General features: G+C 46.3%; 1 protein-coding gene, 1 long non-coding RNA gene, 2 other non-coding genes and 1 pseudogene across 5 annotated transcripts in view; 1 reads left to right on the top strand and 4 right to left on the bottom strand.

Annotated features, from left to right (window-relative positions):
• Window positions 1-1,957: 1,957 nt before the first annotated feature.
• On the bottom strand, window positions 1,958-2,337 carry LOC105308367 (annotated as a pseudogene).
• Window positions 2,338-4,425: 2,088 nt separating this feature from the next.
• On the bottom strand, window positions 4,426-4,498 carry TRNAC-GCA. The gene has a single exon. It is a non-coding gene; the product is annotated as a tRNA-Cys (tRNA).
• Window positions 4,499-8,098: 3,600 nt separating this feature from the next.
• LOC111733458 lies at window positions 8,099-11,302 on the bottom strand. The gene is made up of 3 exons (XR_002778001.1): window positions 11,060-11,302; window positions 9,712-9,773; window positions 8,099-8,976 (listed from the first exon to the last, which is right to left on the bottom strand). It is a non-coding gene; the product is annotated as an uncharacterized LOC111733458 (long non-coding RNA).
• On the bottom strand, window positions 9,900-9,971 carry TRNAC-GCA. The gene has a single exon. It is a non-coding gene; the product is annotated as a tRNA-Cys (tRNA).
• The window catches only part of LASP1 (LIM and SH3 protein 1), a 36,603-nt gene continuing 32,201 nt past the window's right edge, over window positions 10,690-15,091 (top strand). The window contains exon 1 of one of the 2 annotated variants that reach the window (XM_011384303.2): window positions 10,690-10,907. In XM_011384303.2, the coding sequence (XP_011382605.1) occupies window positions 10,839-10,907 (69 nt within the window). In that variant the 5' untranslated portion in view covers window positions 10,690-10,838. Of the gene's footprint in view, window positions 10,908-14,436; window positions 14,545-15,091 lie in introns of those variants that run through there. The other variant, XM_023525538.1, reaches the window with a different exon arrangement.

Below are 15,091 nucleotides of genomic sequence, written 5' to 3'. Positions count from 1 at the left end.
CTACTTCTGAAGCCTCCGAACGTATCTCCTGGCCTCTATTTCTCTCTCCTTCATCCACTCACTCTTCATGTAACGGCCAGGATAATTTCCTAGAAATATAAATATTGTGGTCACTCTCCTGAAAATCCTCCAATGATTTCTTTTGCTTTTAGAATCAAAGTTAAAGTCCATATCATGGCCTACTATGCCCTGGTCTGGCATCCTTCTACCTTGTCAACTTCTTCTTGCACCATGCACTCTCTTGCTCTTCAGGGTTGGGTTTTTAGTCCCAGATACTGTCCATGCTCCTGAATACCCATAGGACTCACACATGCTTGGAATAGTCTACCCTGCCTACCCTCAGCATGTATTTTATGTCTACTGATTTTTTAGGTCTCAGTTTAAATGGTTTTCTTAGGGAAATCTGCCCTGACCCTCATACTAGGTCAGGTCCCCCTGTTACAAGCTCTCTCAAAATACTGTATTTTTCTTTCATTCTATATATTACAATAAAAATATATATATGATGATTATTTGTTGAATGATACCCCAACTAGTCTATAACTAGCCTGTAACTAGTCTATACGCTCCGTAAGGGGAGGGTCCATGCCCTTTTTGTTTAACAGCATGTCCCTAGCACTTAGCATAGGAGCTGGCTCAATAAATACATGTTGAATGGTCGCTGAACAAATGAAGTTTACCTCAATGGTTTTATATACTAGCATCCTTGTGTAAAGAAGTTTTCATTTATCTATGGCAAAATTAGACATATTTGGAAAATGTAGTGTTTCCTATAAAGCTGCATTTCCTAAATTTAAAGGACTGCTTGTTTTTTTCTGGAATTATGCTTTTTCATCTTTTTTGGTGTTAAAAATATTCCTTTAAATCCTAATGCCACTTTTTTTTTTTTTGGTAATTTCAATAGTCTGTGAAAACCAAAGTTCTGGGAAATGATCAGTCTCTACTTCATTTCCTGCATTCGCACATTCCTTGAAGCCCTGTTTATATCCTCATTACTTGATTGAAATTATACTCGAAATTATATATACTGAAGTTATATGAGAAAGGTCACCATGACGTACTTGTTTTAAAAAATCCAAGGACACTCCTCAGTCTTTATTTAACTTGACCTCACAGCATTTCACACTGGGACTATTCTCATCTTTTTTGTTTGTTTGTTTCTGAAAACACGTTTTAGTTACATAAGTGTTTAAATACATTACATAACATTAAAACCGAAGAGAAAAAAAAATCACATGGTGTTGGGTAGTTCTTGCTAGTAAGTTGCAAGCTCTACAGCTAGCTACATGACTGACACATCAGTTTGAAATTTGTTCCCTTGTCAAAAGTTTAACTCTGGTAGAAGGTTGGCCTCACATTCTGGTGTTTGGACATCGATTAGCTAGGATATGTTTGGTCAAAAAGACCTTGATGGCAAGCCAGATATCCTTTTACCTCATTAGACGGAAGGTGACTGCCTGAAGCTCCACCCGCCTGGTCAGTTTGGAAACACCAAGGGATCTTTGACTACCAAAGTCTCCTTTTAGTGGTATAGCTGCCATTGCTGCCTTACCCCATCCTCTCTCCTCTCAGCTTCACCGGAGGCTGTTCAGGTAGTGATATTCTCTTAAGGAAGGAAACTGTAGATACAGAGCAGAGGAGCTTCTGGCTAGACACAGCCATCTGTGACCTTGGGGCTCTGGGCTTGCCAAAACATCATGTTATTGCTTTGTTTCAGGCTGGGCACTACCAGGCACCTACTGCTTGACCTCTGTTTAAATGAGGGGCTTCAAGACTAGACAGCATGTTTCTTTTCTGTTTATTGCATGAAAAAGTTACACTGGTCCAGTGGTAAAAGCAGACCCCAAATGGTTACATTACATAAGCTGTGAGTTTTTTAAACTTTTGGCAAGGAACAGAAGGAAAATTCTACTCATTGCAAGGAAATCCTCACTTAAGCTTTGGTGAGCCCAAAGCACTTAAAATCCATGAACCTTCAGCTGGTCATCCATAGCCAGTCCAGTCTCTATGAGAAACTGGCATATGTTCTTGCGCTGGTCATGCTGTAGCTGAATTAATTCTCCATATTCTGCATGCTTAGTTATAGTACCATTGCAGGCAAATTTCTTCTTAAATGCCCTCATTAGTTTCTTTTTATTGTAATATCAGCAGTAGTAAGGATCAGTAGTAAGGATCTTCTTGCTATTTCTCTGTTGAATTTTTATATGGATAGAATCCTTAGTGACAACAGGAAGCAGGATATCACCTTTATTTGCATCAGCAAAGGGGTCGAAAGAGTGGAGGTTCTGGATAGTGGACATACGATACAACTCCTTTTCCTTGGTGGAAAAGGCCCAAGAAAGGTGGCTATGGGAGAAGGCAGGCAGTGGGGACAAAGCATCAGGAAGCAAGGGGGCTCAAGGGGGAGACCGCTGGGTCCTGTGCGGCAGCTCAGTGACTCTATCCCATTTTCTTAACACTCTTCATTCATGATTTCCATGATGCTAATAATAATAGAAGTTACTATTTATAGGGTGTTAATATGTGCCAGTCATTGAGTTAAACCATTTTACAGGAATATTCCTACTTGGATCCTTCCAACAACCCTGTAATGTAGGTATTATTATTCCTATTTTACAGATGAGAAAACTGAGCAATGGGTTAAGCCATGAGTACAGGATCACACAGATCATGAAAGGCAAAGCTGGAATGCCACCCAATTCTTGCTGATTCCAGCATAGGCTCTAAGTCACTATGCTATACTGCTCTCTCCTCCTTCCTTATGGTACCGTCTCATTGTATTTCCGTGGGTGATCATACCCACTCAATAGCTTCAGTTACCATCTATATGCTGATCACTCCTCAGTCTATATCTCCAGCCCAGATATTTCTGCTAAGCTGTAGCCAATATAGACGGTCCCAGACTTATGATGGTTTGACTTATAATTTTTTGACTTTACAATGGTGCAAAAGTGATATGCATTCAGTAGAAACCGTACTTTGAATTTTGATCTTCTCCTGGGCTAGCAATATGTAGTATGATGCTCTAGTGATGTGGGGCAGTGGCATCGAGCTGCAGCTTCCAGTAAGCCATGCAGTCACAAGAGTAAACAACCATACTCTACAACATAGTGTTACATGCGTTTTTGATTTAACGATATTTTCAACTTATAGTGGGTTTATTGGGATGTAATTGCATTGTATGTCGAGTAGCATCTGCATATGAAACTGGTGATTTGGACACCTCTACCCCACAGGCACTTCAAACCTAACATGTTCAAAACAGAAATCATAACTTTCTCAGAAAATCTGCTCTTCTTCCTGTATTCATTTTCTTGGTTGGTGCTACCACCAGTGTCTCAAACAGATAAAAGGGACACAATTGATTCTCCTCTTCCCCCAGGTTCCCAGACCTAATCACTATCTACTAACTTGACTCTGCTTCCTAAAGTTTTCTATCTAAAGGTCTGCCTTTTAGAAGATAATGCAACAGTCTCTAAATGGTCAGACTGTACCTTCCGTGGCTTAAACCCCCGTGTCAGCCCTCTGGTGCTTACAGCATAAAGTCCAACTTTCTTAGCACTGAGCCTTTCCTGAAATGACTTAACATTCTTCTTGGCCTCGTCTCCTGTCACCTTGCTCTTACACTTCATGCTCCAACACCAAACTGCTTAGGATTTCTGGACTCTTTCTTGCTTTATCCGCTACCTATTCTTTAAAACTCTCCTCAAATGCTATCTTTTTCCTGTGCCATCTCACAGACCCAGCATTCTCCCTCCTGAGCCACCTCTTTACTTAAGCAGTGGTTCTCAAATATTTTCATCTGAAGATTACTTTACATTTTTACAAAGTGTCAAGGATCCTCAAAAGTGTTTGCTTTTCATAGGTTATATCTATTGACATTTACCAGATTAAAAATTAAAATTATGAATGTTTAATTACTTGTTAATTCATTTAAGATAAGCCTGAAAAATAACTTCTTTTTCCCAAACAAAAATAATTTAATGAAAAGAGTGGCTTTGCTTTACATGCTTTTGGAAAACTCTTTAATATCTGCGTAATAAATGACAGCTGGATTTTCACATTTCCACATTTAATTTGTTGTGATATATCACACATAATAATGTAGTATTATGAAAACAATTCTTTTTTTCTATCAGGAAGGGTCTCAGAGACATCTCAAGAACCCTATTTTGAGGTACTCTTGAGAGGCACAGCACTGACCTACAGAACATCTGGAATGTCACAGACTTTACTTTGTACAGTAACCCTTTTGTTTGCAAAACCTACCCCAGCAGTACTGGAATGTGATATCCGCGAAGCTATGTATCTCCAGAACCCATCATAGATTGGACAAGATACTTTTTTGGTTAATGTTATCATTTTTCCCTACTACTTTGTTTTCCTATTCACTTGAAGTTGGTAAGGCTTAAAACAGAAGCCAGTAGGGGGCACCCGGATTTGAACCGGGGGACCTCTTGATCTGCAGTCAAATGCTCTACCCCTGAGCCATACCCCCTTTGCCCAGGTTAATGAGACTTCAGCGTAATTGGAGTGTTTACTGACCAGATCTCTATGGTGATTAACAATAGTTTGGTGTTTATGATCAGCTGCTCCAGGTTTCCCACAATGATACTAAAGAACTAAGGGAAGATTGCACAGACAGTCCAGATCCAAATGGTGGAAGAAAAGAGCGAAATCCTCTTTGACCCAGGCTTGAAGGTCCTGTGGGTGTGTGCCATGGGATTTCTCTCCTACATTAACTACCGCCTTTTCCATCTCTGGGGATTCTTTACGTCGAATTTCCATCCTGCCTGCTTGCAACCTGAGCTGCATTGAATCCCTAGCCCAGTGCTTTGTACAGGAAAGGAAGTGCTTCCCTTGTCTTTCCCAGGACCCTCTCTGCTCCTGCACCAGAAGTGCCCCATTGTCTACATTCTCTCCAGTGTCTTCGGTCACTTTCTCTTCTTTGGCTCCTTCAAATATCAATGGGCTTCCCCTGGATTAAAAAATCCTTCAAACAAACAAATAAACAAACAAACCCTTCCTATAGCTATGATTTCCTGTTTATTTCTTCTTTCTCACTACCAATTTTTAAGAAAGTCTATGCTTCATTTGTCTCTATCAGCTACCTGTCTCCACAGTTCTGTTACTCGGCATTTGCTTTCTCTACTGTCAGTTATTATTTCCCCTTTGTATATATATCTTGTTTCTCCAACTAGACTGTAAGTTCCTTGAGGGGCAGGATTGTGTTGCATTCTTTTCTGTATTTCCCATGGTAGTTGGCACACTGTTCACTATAAGCCCTAGGTTGTACTTGCTCACTAAACTACAGTCCCAAACTCAACTATTGTGTAAAATCAAGGCTGTACTCAAGGCAGCTTGATATTGTTGGAGGAAAGCTTACAAATCTGTGTCGTTCCAGCGATCTCAAGCAGACTATCTAGTACTCCTATACCACTGGCTGATTAGGTTCACTTTCTCACTCTTCGAAATGACTATTTCACACACTTTCTCCTGTCTCAAACCTTCATACATCTCCTCACTCTCTTAGCTGAAGAGCTTGCCTCTTCCTTTTTGGGGAAGATCAGAATCAGTCAGAAGCAGCGATGTGCTGGTAAATAACTAACAACTGGCTCCTGAGTCCTGATTTCCCAAGGTGCAAATACTCCCACCCGCCTATTTTAAGCTACCAAAGAGAAGTCAACTGGCTTAAAAAATTCCTGAAAATGTAACCATCAGTTCTCATAAACCATCATGAGCCGAATCTAGCACACTTCCGGAATCAATGACCTCCTTCATCAACTACCAACTTTTCACTGACAACTCCAAAAATGTTATCTCCAACCTGGACCTCTCCTTGAATTCCAAAATTGACTGGATCTCCAACTGCATACTTAACATCTCTTCTTAAATGTCTATGGGGTACCTCAAATTTAACGTGTTGACCCCATACTAGAATGTGAAATCCATGAGGATAGGAAGCTGTACTCTATTATTTTCTGTGTAAGAGTTTAAAAAAGAAACTCTTGATACCCCGCACCCCACCCCACCCCACCCTGGCCTGGCACCCGCAAGTTTACTCCTTTCCTAGTGTTCTTTATCTCAGGAAACCACACCACTCATCCAGATAGTGAGGACAAAAAAAAAAAAAAATCATTCTTGATTTTCTCTTTCCTTCATCTTCCCTAAGCCATCTAATGTTCAGGAAATATGTAGCTCCCCTTCCATGGTCAACCTGGATATGGACACTCCTCTCCAGCTCTACTGTTCCACTGTGGTCTGCTAAATAAAGGCCCCCCAAACCCCTTGTGAATTTGCTACTTTACATGATAAAAGGGACTTTGCAGATGTGATTAAGTTAAGGATCTTGAGATGCGAAGATTATCTTGGATTATCTGGGTGAGCTCAATGTAATCACAAGGGTCCTAAGAAAAGGGAGGCAGGAGGATCAGAGTCAGAGACAGTGAGATGTAAGAGTGGAAGCAGAGACCAGAAGGTGAGGAGATGCTACCTTGCTGGTTTTGAAGATAAAGGAAGGGACCATGAGTCAAAAAGTGCTGGCAGCCTCCAAAAGCTTAAAGTCAGGAAAACTGATTCTCCCCTAAAACCACCAGAAGGAATGCAGGCATGCCAAAACCTTGATTTTAGCCCAATGAAATTGATTTTGGAATTCTGACCTCCAGAACTGTAAGATAATACGTTTGTGTTGTCTTCAGCAAATAAGTTTGTGGTAATTTGTTGCAGCAGTGATGGGAATCCTAACCTGTCTCTGTGTCCACTCTTTTTCTTTTATTTTATTGTGCTCAGAACACTAAACATGAGATCTGCCCTCTTAACAGATTTTTAAATGTGCAATACAATATTGTTACTATAGGTACAGGGTTGTACAGCAAATCTCTAGAATTTATTCATTTTGCATAACCGTAAGTTTATACCCATTGATTAGCAATTCCCCATTTCTCTCTCTTCATCCCTGGCAACCACCATTCTACGCTCTAATTCTATGAGTTTGACTGTTTTATTTTTACTTTATTTTTTTAATGCCTGCAGCACCTGGTATTCCTAGGTGGAATCCCATCCAAGTACTAACCAGGCCCAACCTTGCTTAGCTTCTTCGATCAGACAAGATCAGACGAGATCGGGCATGTTCAGGGTGGCATGGCTGTAGACGAGTTTGACTGTTTTAGATACCTCATATAGGTAGAATAATGCAGTATTTGTCCTATGATTGGCTTATTTCACTTAGCCTAATGAGCCGTGTTGTCACATATTGCAAGATTTCCTTCTTTTTAAGGCTGAATAATATTCTATTGTGTGCATTCTCTATGTTTATTCTTGACTTTCTATAAATCTTTCCCACAGGAGATGATTTCAAATCCCTCTGCTCAAAACTGTCCAATGCTGGCTTTTCATCCATCTGGAGTAAAATTTAGACTCCTTACCTTGGCCTACAAAGCCCTCTACAGTGCCCTCTACAGAGCTACTTCTGCAGCTCTCTTGAATGGCTCTTCCCTTGTTCACCTTCCTCCAGCCACTCTGGCCCTAGGACCTTTGCAATAGCCATTTCCTCTATATGGAATGGCCCCACCAAAGGGCTGTCTCTTTCATGCCATTCAGGTCTGAACTCCAGAATCATCTGCTCAGAAAGGTATGCTTCTCCAACCTGAAGTAGCCTCCCTTGTAACACAGCATCTTATTTTATTTTATTTTAGTATTTCTCATATGACTACTGGGCTATTTCCTTGCTTATTCATTTGTGTATTTGTTTCCAGTCTGTATCCAATACATTTTAAACTCAGTGAGAGTGAGAACCTTTGTGTCTTTCTATTAAAAGTATGTTCTGCACCTAGAGTGGGGCACATAGTAGTTGCTCCATAAAAAAAGAGACCACAAGACAGTATAGCCAGAGAAAAATCTCTCAATGGAGATGTCTTTTTAGCTGGTGTTTGTATTATTTTGAGAGAGACCAGGGGACGGGATTCCCTATCCATTTAGCAAGAGGTCGCTCTCTGAGTTCTTAGGGTAAACCGATGAATAGGATTGTGGATAAAGAATTGAGGCTAGAAAAGGCAGATTGGTACCCAAGTCCACATGTTTTCCAAAGGGCCATGTCTTCAGTTGGTCTTTCAATTTTGTTTCTCATCATTAGTAAATTTAATATTATCTAGGAAGAAGTAACTAATTTTGAACAAAATTTTCAGTACAAAAAAATGTAGAATTGGCGTAAAAATAGTTTACCCAACAGGCACCAGCAGAGGGGTGTAGCTCAGTGGTAGAGCATTGACTGCAGACACCAGCCTGCCCCCTACTCAAATCCAAGTCCCCCCTCTCTAGCCTCACACCTCCTCAGTCACTCAGAATTCCACTGCCCCTCAATGCAAAACTCTTTGTAAGATCCCTTTGTCTATTCCTCCTGAAAAGTTTTCTCCTTCATATGTCCCCCGTAACTGCAAAGTAGAGACCACCCCAGCGGTTGCACAGGGTGTATTCCACACTCAGTGGCGAGGAGTCCACCTCTACTCTCAAAAGGGAGGGAGAAGGCGATGAACCCTTCTCGTCTCTGAGACTGTTCAAAACCTATTGGTTTAATGTAAACTAACTATACTTTCTTTTGGGGTAAAAATGGAGTGTCAGGGTGGGGCAATATTACTTTGCCTAGTTCGTACTCTGATCGGGAAGACTAGGAGAATGAATCCAAGTTCAGAAAGTTTTTATAATCACAGAGTTTAACAAGACATACACAGATATAAAATAGGTGAAAAAGAGACAGCTTTCTCCTTCAGATTAGCTCAAAGGCAAGCCTTTGGCCTGCTAACCTCCAGGTGGTAAGTTTGAGGTGTCCAGGAAAGGGGTGAAAAGTTGGTTATGTCTCTGGTCTGGGCTTCACACTGGATAGCAGTGCTCTCTGCTCAGTCTCGATGTCCAGCCTCCAGACGCATCCCACAGCAATGGGAGCCGGCGGGGAAAAATGCGCTTGAGCATTCCCTTGGGCCCCTGAGGGATGACACAACCAGATTCCGGGTTTAAAATTTTGCAGCTGCCCCCTGACTCAGGCAGTCTGCCTCTCCTTATCTCCTTTATTTTTCCTTTTTTTGGGCAAAACCTAGTCATAGGAGATGCCTTACTTCCTTCATACTTAACTGTTTTCCTCTGGCCCAACAGTGATACTGTCGGTGACGCAGCCAATAGACATCTGTCCCCACCTTTAGGTTATGAAACTCAACAGCCTTGTATTACTAGTTTAGTGGTTTTTGAAGTGTGATCCCCTGGCTAGCAGCATCAGCATCACCTGGAAACTTGTTAAAAATGCAAATTCTCAGTCCCAATCCAGGCCTACAGAATCAGAAACTGGGGGTGTTCTAACGACCCTTCCAGGTAATTCTGATGCACACTCAAGTTGGAGAACACTACATTAGTTTATGTCAGTTTGCATCAGGATGTAACTTTATTTTTGTAAATTAAAATGAATTTATGGGTGTACATTGGCCCTTTTAATATTCTCAGAGTGCTTTGACTCTACCCATGTCATAAGCAATAGGGAAGGAGTCCATGTCACCGGTAATAAAGTTGAAGTTGGAGAAAGCTTGTTGTCTGTAGGTTTCCCTCTCTTGACCCACCCCCATAGGAAACGGAACGCCAATTCAGGGGAGTCATTTCTGTCCCCAGAACCCGTGGCCACAGAAATCCAGACACCTCTGGCGCCAGTAATAGTGACGCGCAGATTTGTACCTGATTTGTGTGCATATCCATTCTTCTTCTGCTGGGTACAAAACAAAACCGAAAGCTTTTCACTAAGATTGGAAAATGAGAATGGAATTTTTGAAAATAGTTTTTTGGTTTTTTTTAATCTCAGACCCAATGTTAAAAGTAAGAGTCAAGAAAGAATTCTGCAAGATGAAGACAGAAAAAAACCACCAAGGGGGCACCCGGATTTGAACCAGGGACCTCTTGATCTGCAGTCAAATGCTCTACCACTGAGCTATACCCCCGCGCCGCAAGCGCGCTTCGAGACGGCTCCTTGAGTACTAAGATTCGGTTATGAGGAGGGTCGGAAAATGAGGTAAGGAGAAAGGAACGAAAGAGGAAAGAGGGCCAAGCAGAAAGCAGAAGGTGCTCGAATTTGGGGAACCACAGGAAAGCTGCTTGACAGAGGAGCAGAGGAAAAAAGATTTAGCCCAGGATGCAAGACGCTGAAAAGAGGCGCGAGGGACGAGTTCCGCCCTACAAAAGTGGGAAAGGATGTGGGGCGGGGGGAAAGGGAGGCTAACTGAGGTGGGTAGGGGAGTTCCCATTCCGTCCGCAGGTTCTTGCTTGGTACCGACGGGTACAAAGGAAAGTCCCCGAATCTGGTGAATCCGATCGGGCGTTCAGGGAGCTTCCAACCCCACCCTCTACGGATGCGAAGGGTTTGCCCGCCTCCAGCAGCCCGGGCGCCCCAAATGTGCAGCCAGACCCGCTCTGCGCCGCCTCCAGCGCGGGAAGGGCTCTGGGATCGCCTCTCCAGGGCGCCTCCTGCTTGGGAGTGCCGGGGCACTAACCACCCTCGGGACTCACCTAAGCGCATACCCCCGGCCCCGCAGCCCTCCCCGGAATCCGCCCCCGCGCAGCCCCACGTCGCCTGGGGAGCGCGCCTGTTCGCGCGCGCCACTGCCGCCGCGTCCCCGCCCCGGTGCAGCCCCTCCTCCCCGCTGTGTTTATTAGGGGAAGGAGGGCGGAGGCGGAGGCCAGTTCCCTAGCTCCAGCCGCCGTCGCCAACGCCTGTGTAGTTGCAGCCGCGGCCGTCTCCCGCCAGCTCGCTCCGGGTTAAGAGAACGCGCGCAAGCTCGGGCGTCCCCGCCCCAGCCTTTCCCGGAGCCATGAATCCCAACTGCGCCCGGTGCGGCAAGATCGTGTACCCCACGGAGAAGGTGAACTGTCTGGACAAGGTAAGCCCCGGGACCGGGAGACGCGTCTTTGCCATCCCTGAGCAGTACTCCGGATTGGGGGAGGAGAGAGGGGGGCCGGGTCTATGCAGCCCCATCCTCGCGATCCTGGGAGAATGGAGGGAGGGCGGTGTCATGGGGTTCTGGGGACAGACCTCAGTTTGGAAACCAGGAGATCCGAGGCAAGGCAAGGAGTCCACGCGTGGCAGTTAGTCACTACTGGAGAAGAGTGGGCTCTGTGCCACGGGGTTGGGCGGACGGAAGAGGGGTAGGGAAGCCAGGCCCCAGGGTGGAGGCTGGGGGAAGGTTAGGGGTGCAGTCCCGCCCCCTAGGGCCGGGAGAGTGAGAGGAGACGGCCGCTCCCTCTCCCCGCCGCCCTGAGCGCCAAGTAGGCGGAAGCGCGGGGCCCTGGGGGGGAGGGGGCGGCGGGGGGGGCGGGGCAGAGGCTGGGGGGCCCATCGAAAACGTCCGCTCTCACTGCGAATGGCGGGGCTTCCTGGCCTGGAGACAGGGGGGCGGGAGCTATCAGCCGGCGAGTATTGCATCTGGTGAATTGGGCGGATAAGGATCTTAGCCCCACTGCGAGACCCCTGTTTTTGGACGATCTGGAGCCCCCCCTTGGTGGTTCAGCAGTTAATAGACTAGCAGACCTCCTCCATAGCTTCCCAGCCCCCACCTCAAATTAGAGGCCAACTCGCGGTGTTGGGCCGCCCAGCAGGAGCGGGGCGGGGTCGGGTGCTGGAATAGGGTAGGTGGGGGGGTGCTTCACAGAGATCTCCAGAGCTTGAGACCGGCTTGTAGAACAAAGAGCTAACTTTTCAAAGCAGGTTTCCCCAATGGAGGGTGGGGTTGGCTGAGTTCAGGGAAAGGCAAGAAAAGGGGAGGTGTTTGGGGGGGGAGGGTGGCCTTCTGGAAATTCACTGTCCTCTGGGGGCCTTTACGCGCCCCCTCCCCATGCTAGACTTGTTCATCTGGTTGCCATTATACTTTTGGAGGTGGGTGGAGAGTAGAACTGGATGTTTTCAGCAGTTTGGGGTCGGATCCGGTCCTCTTTTAAGCTCCCTTAGATTCTGAGGCAAAATCTGCCTCCTGTGCATGCCGCCCCAGTCTGGAGGCGGGGCCTCTGTGATTTTGCTCCCTTCCTCATTGTGCCGGTCTGAACTGGCAGGGGTGGAGGACATAGAAGGGATGGAAGAGGGGTGCAGAGCCTTCGGGCTGAGTTCATTGCCCACCTGGAGCCACATTTTGTTTGGGAAGGGACATTTCATTGGATATTTGTTGTCTCGCCCCTTCCTCTTGGGGTTGGCGCTTCCTCAGTGACCTTTGACGTCTGAGTCTGGGTGAGGAGGTGGGGTGCCAAGGTTCTGAAGTACTTTTGAACTTGCTCTTGGAGGAAGGGGCCATATGGGGCTGCTGCTGTTTAACTCTCTCCTGGGTTTGGCTGGACAGCAGGAGAGGAAGGCCAGATTGTGGGTACAAGGAATGTGGGTGCTGTCCTTCCTAATGAGCACGGCAACCCCTGGAGGGCAGGACTGGAATTTGGAGGCACTAACTGAGGAATTATCTGTCCTTGCACACTGATGTTTTTGCTCTTCCCTGGTGGTAGGGGTTTTGACCTCTGTATCTTGAGTTTTCTGTGCTCCCCTTCTTCACAGTCATGAATTGGAAAGATGCTGTGGGCACTTTTCACCCATATAAGGCAGAAGCAATACATGATGGAGAGATTGCTAGCCCAGGAGTTGGGAGATGTCTTCTTTTCAGGTCTACTCCTACCAGCTTTATGAATGGCCTCAATATTCACCATCTGTCAGATGGGTATGATGATGTCATTTCCTTGGAGATGGGGTAGTGCACTAAAGTGCCTTTAAGGGGATGTGGTATCGACTGTGCCCGCCCTACCTTCCTGGGATACTCTGTCCAGCCCCACACCTGGCTCTCCTCGTAAAGAACTGTCGCGCTGTGTGTTAGAGGGGAGCAGGGCAGGGATCCTGCAAGGTGCCCTTCCCAGCTAGCTGTTATCTTGCCCCAGCTGAAGAAGACATTCAGGTGGGGGTTGTTTTCAGAAGTGAGAATTGATAATTCCTCTTTTTAGAGTTCTCCCTGTAGGAGATGGCCCTGGGGAGACGCTCCCCTCCCCCCCAACCCTGCACTGAGCAGGAGGCCTGGAATACCCATGCATCAGACTTATTCCTCCTAATCTCTTCCAGGCTATAAGGACTGGCACATCCACCTGGGGAACTGGTGCCCCAAGGTCTGAGACCTGGGAGGGGAAACATTCAGTCCTCACAGACAAGGTTGCTAACCAACTTCCTAAGGCTTCGCAATAGGAGAGTCAAATTAGATCTCCCCAGTTCACTACAATTTTCCTATGGCATGTAGCCCACAGTGTGACCCACAGCACAAGCTATGTCCTTGGTGTGTTAGCCTTTTCTCCTCCTTGAGCTTTATCTCCCAAAGGCTTAGGTGGCTAAAGGCCATGTCACCTCTGATGGCCACCCTTCCCCCAACCTGCAGTACCCAGTGTGCTCTGCATGCTGGATAAATATGTATTGCTGATGATGGTGTTTGAGGAAGGAGATCGAGATTTGCTTTCCCAGAGGACTTCTGGGATTAGTGTTGAAGAAGAAACAGGGTGACCTCATTTGTCATTCATTCGACAAATATTTATTGAGCACCTACTTTGTGCCAAGCGTTCTGAAGGGCTGCTGCAGAGCCCTTGGGGAGGCGAGGGGTAGAGTTTTGACCCAGACTCTGTTGGGAAGCATTTGTATTTGGGGACCTGAATCTTGCCCTGTCCTTCTCCCCTGGCTTGCTTTCCTGGGCCTGAAAAAAGGTGGAGACATTCATTCAGGAAGGTTAGAGGATATATGGGTGCCAGTTCCCCTGGAATCCACCATTAGGAGGGCTCCCCTCTGTCTGAACCATCCCCCACCCCACCCTGCCACCCCCATGGGGGCAGCAAGGTAGAAGGAAGCTGGGCTGGACACAGCTGGTATCCCATTTTCCCCAGTTAAAGCTGAGAGTACCCAACAATCACCTTGTGGCCATCCATTTATAGTAGCTACTACTACTTGCAATGTGCCAGGTTCAGTCTTCACCGCAGCCTCAGAAAACAGATGTGGTTGCTCCTGTAAATGATGAACTCTACAAATGGAGACTCAGGTTATGTGGCTCATTCCCCTCTCGGCCAGAGCTGGAATTCAAATTTAAAGTTCTTTGTGTTCAGCTCTTCTGCCTGTTGTGTTTGCAAAAACTACTTTTATTTACACTATGTCATTAGTGTCCATGGTTGTGCTGCCCCTTTTGACCCTGGCTTGAGGGGTGCCCTGGGCCTGGGCTTTTGCCTGGAGTTGGGGTGCTAGGAATAATCATCTCCCCCTGGGAATTTTTGGAGGTGCAGCCAAGGTCTATGCCTTTAAGCCAACGGCCCAGGTGGCGAACTGAACTGATCTGGTGATCCAGTCAGGGTGGGGCTGGTATTGCCCCTGAAGAAGGGAGAAACTGTAACCCTGGGCTACAGGAAGGGAGAGGAAGATCTCATACTTCAAACCTGAGTCATGGCAGCCTGGGTGCAGGGGGTAAGATGCCAGGCTGCAGGCACAGTGACCTGAAGCTGGCTGCTTCCGTGTCATCCAGAGCTGTGAGTAGTGCTTCCCCCACCTCCACAGTGATTCCAGAGAGATAGGGGCTGGCCCAAGCAGGTGATCTTGCTTCTGCCCCCATCAGCCTCTGTTTGCCTTTCTGTGGAGTGGGTGTTCTGGGTTGCACCTTTGGAACTGCAGGCAGGGGAGACTTGAGGGTGGTGGGCTGAGAAGCTTCTAACAGGCATCAAAAGTCTGATTTTTTTGTGAAAGGGAAACAGTGGGTTTCCAGGGCAGCGAGAAGGATTAGAGTTGCCTGCCCAGAGGTGTACTTTGCTCCCCTGAACCCTGAGTCCCAGGAATATTTCTCTGAAATCTTACCTGGGGCCTTTCAGAAAGGGTGACTCTTGCTCTGAGACAGGGCTTATGGGGCAGGGGAAGGAGGCAGAGAGGGTCATCGTGGGGTCGTATTGGCTTAATTCTCTGTCTGTGTTCTTCACCAGATTTGACCAAATAGGGATGGGGTTTCTTTCATCAAGGGGATGGTGTTCCCTTGGGGTACCAGGTCCAGGCTTGGCCCACAAGGGCTGTTGAGTGACTCGTCCT

Source organism: Pteropus vampyrus, unplaced genomic scaffold, assembly GCF_000151845.1.
Source record: "Pteropus vampyrus isolate Shadow unplaced genomic scaffold, Pvam_2.0 Scaffold570, whole genome shotgun sequence".
NCBI classification, from domain to species: Eukaryota; Metazoa; Chordata; class Mammalia; order Chiroptera; family Pteropodidae; genus Pteropus; species Pteropus vampyrus.
This window is presented reverse-complemented; position numbering and strand designations above follow the sequence as displayed.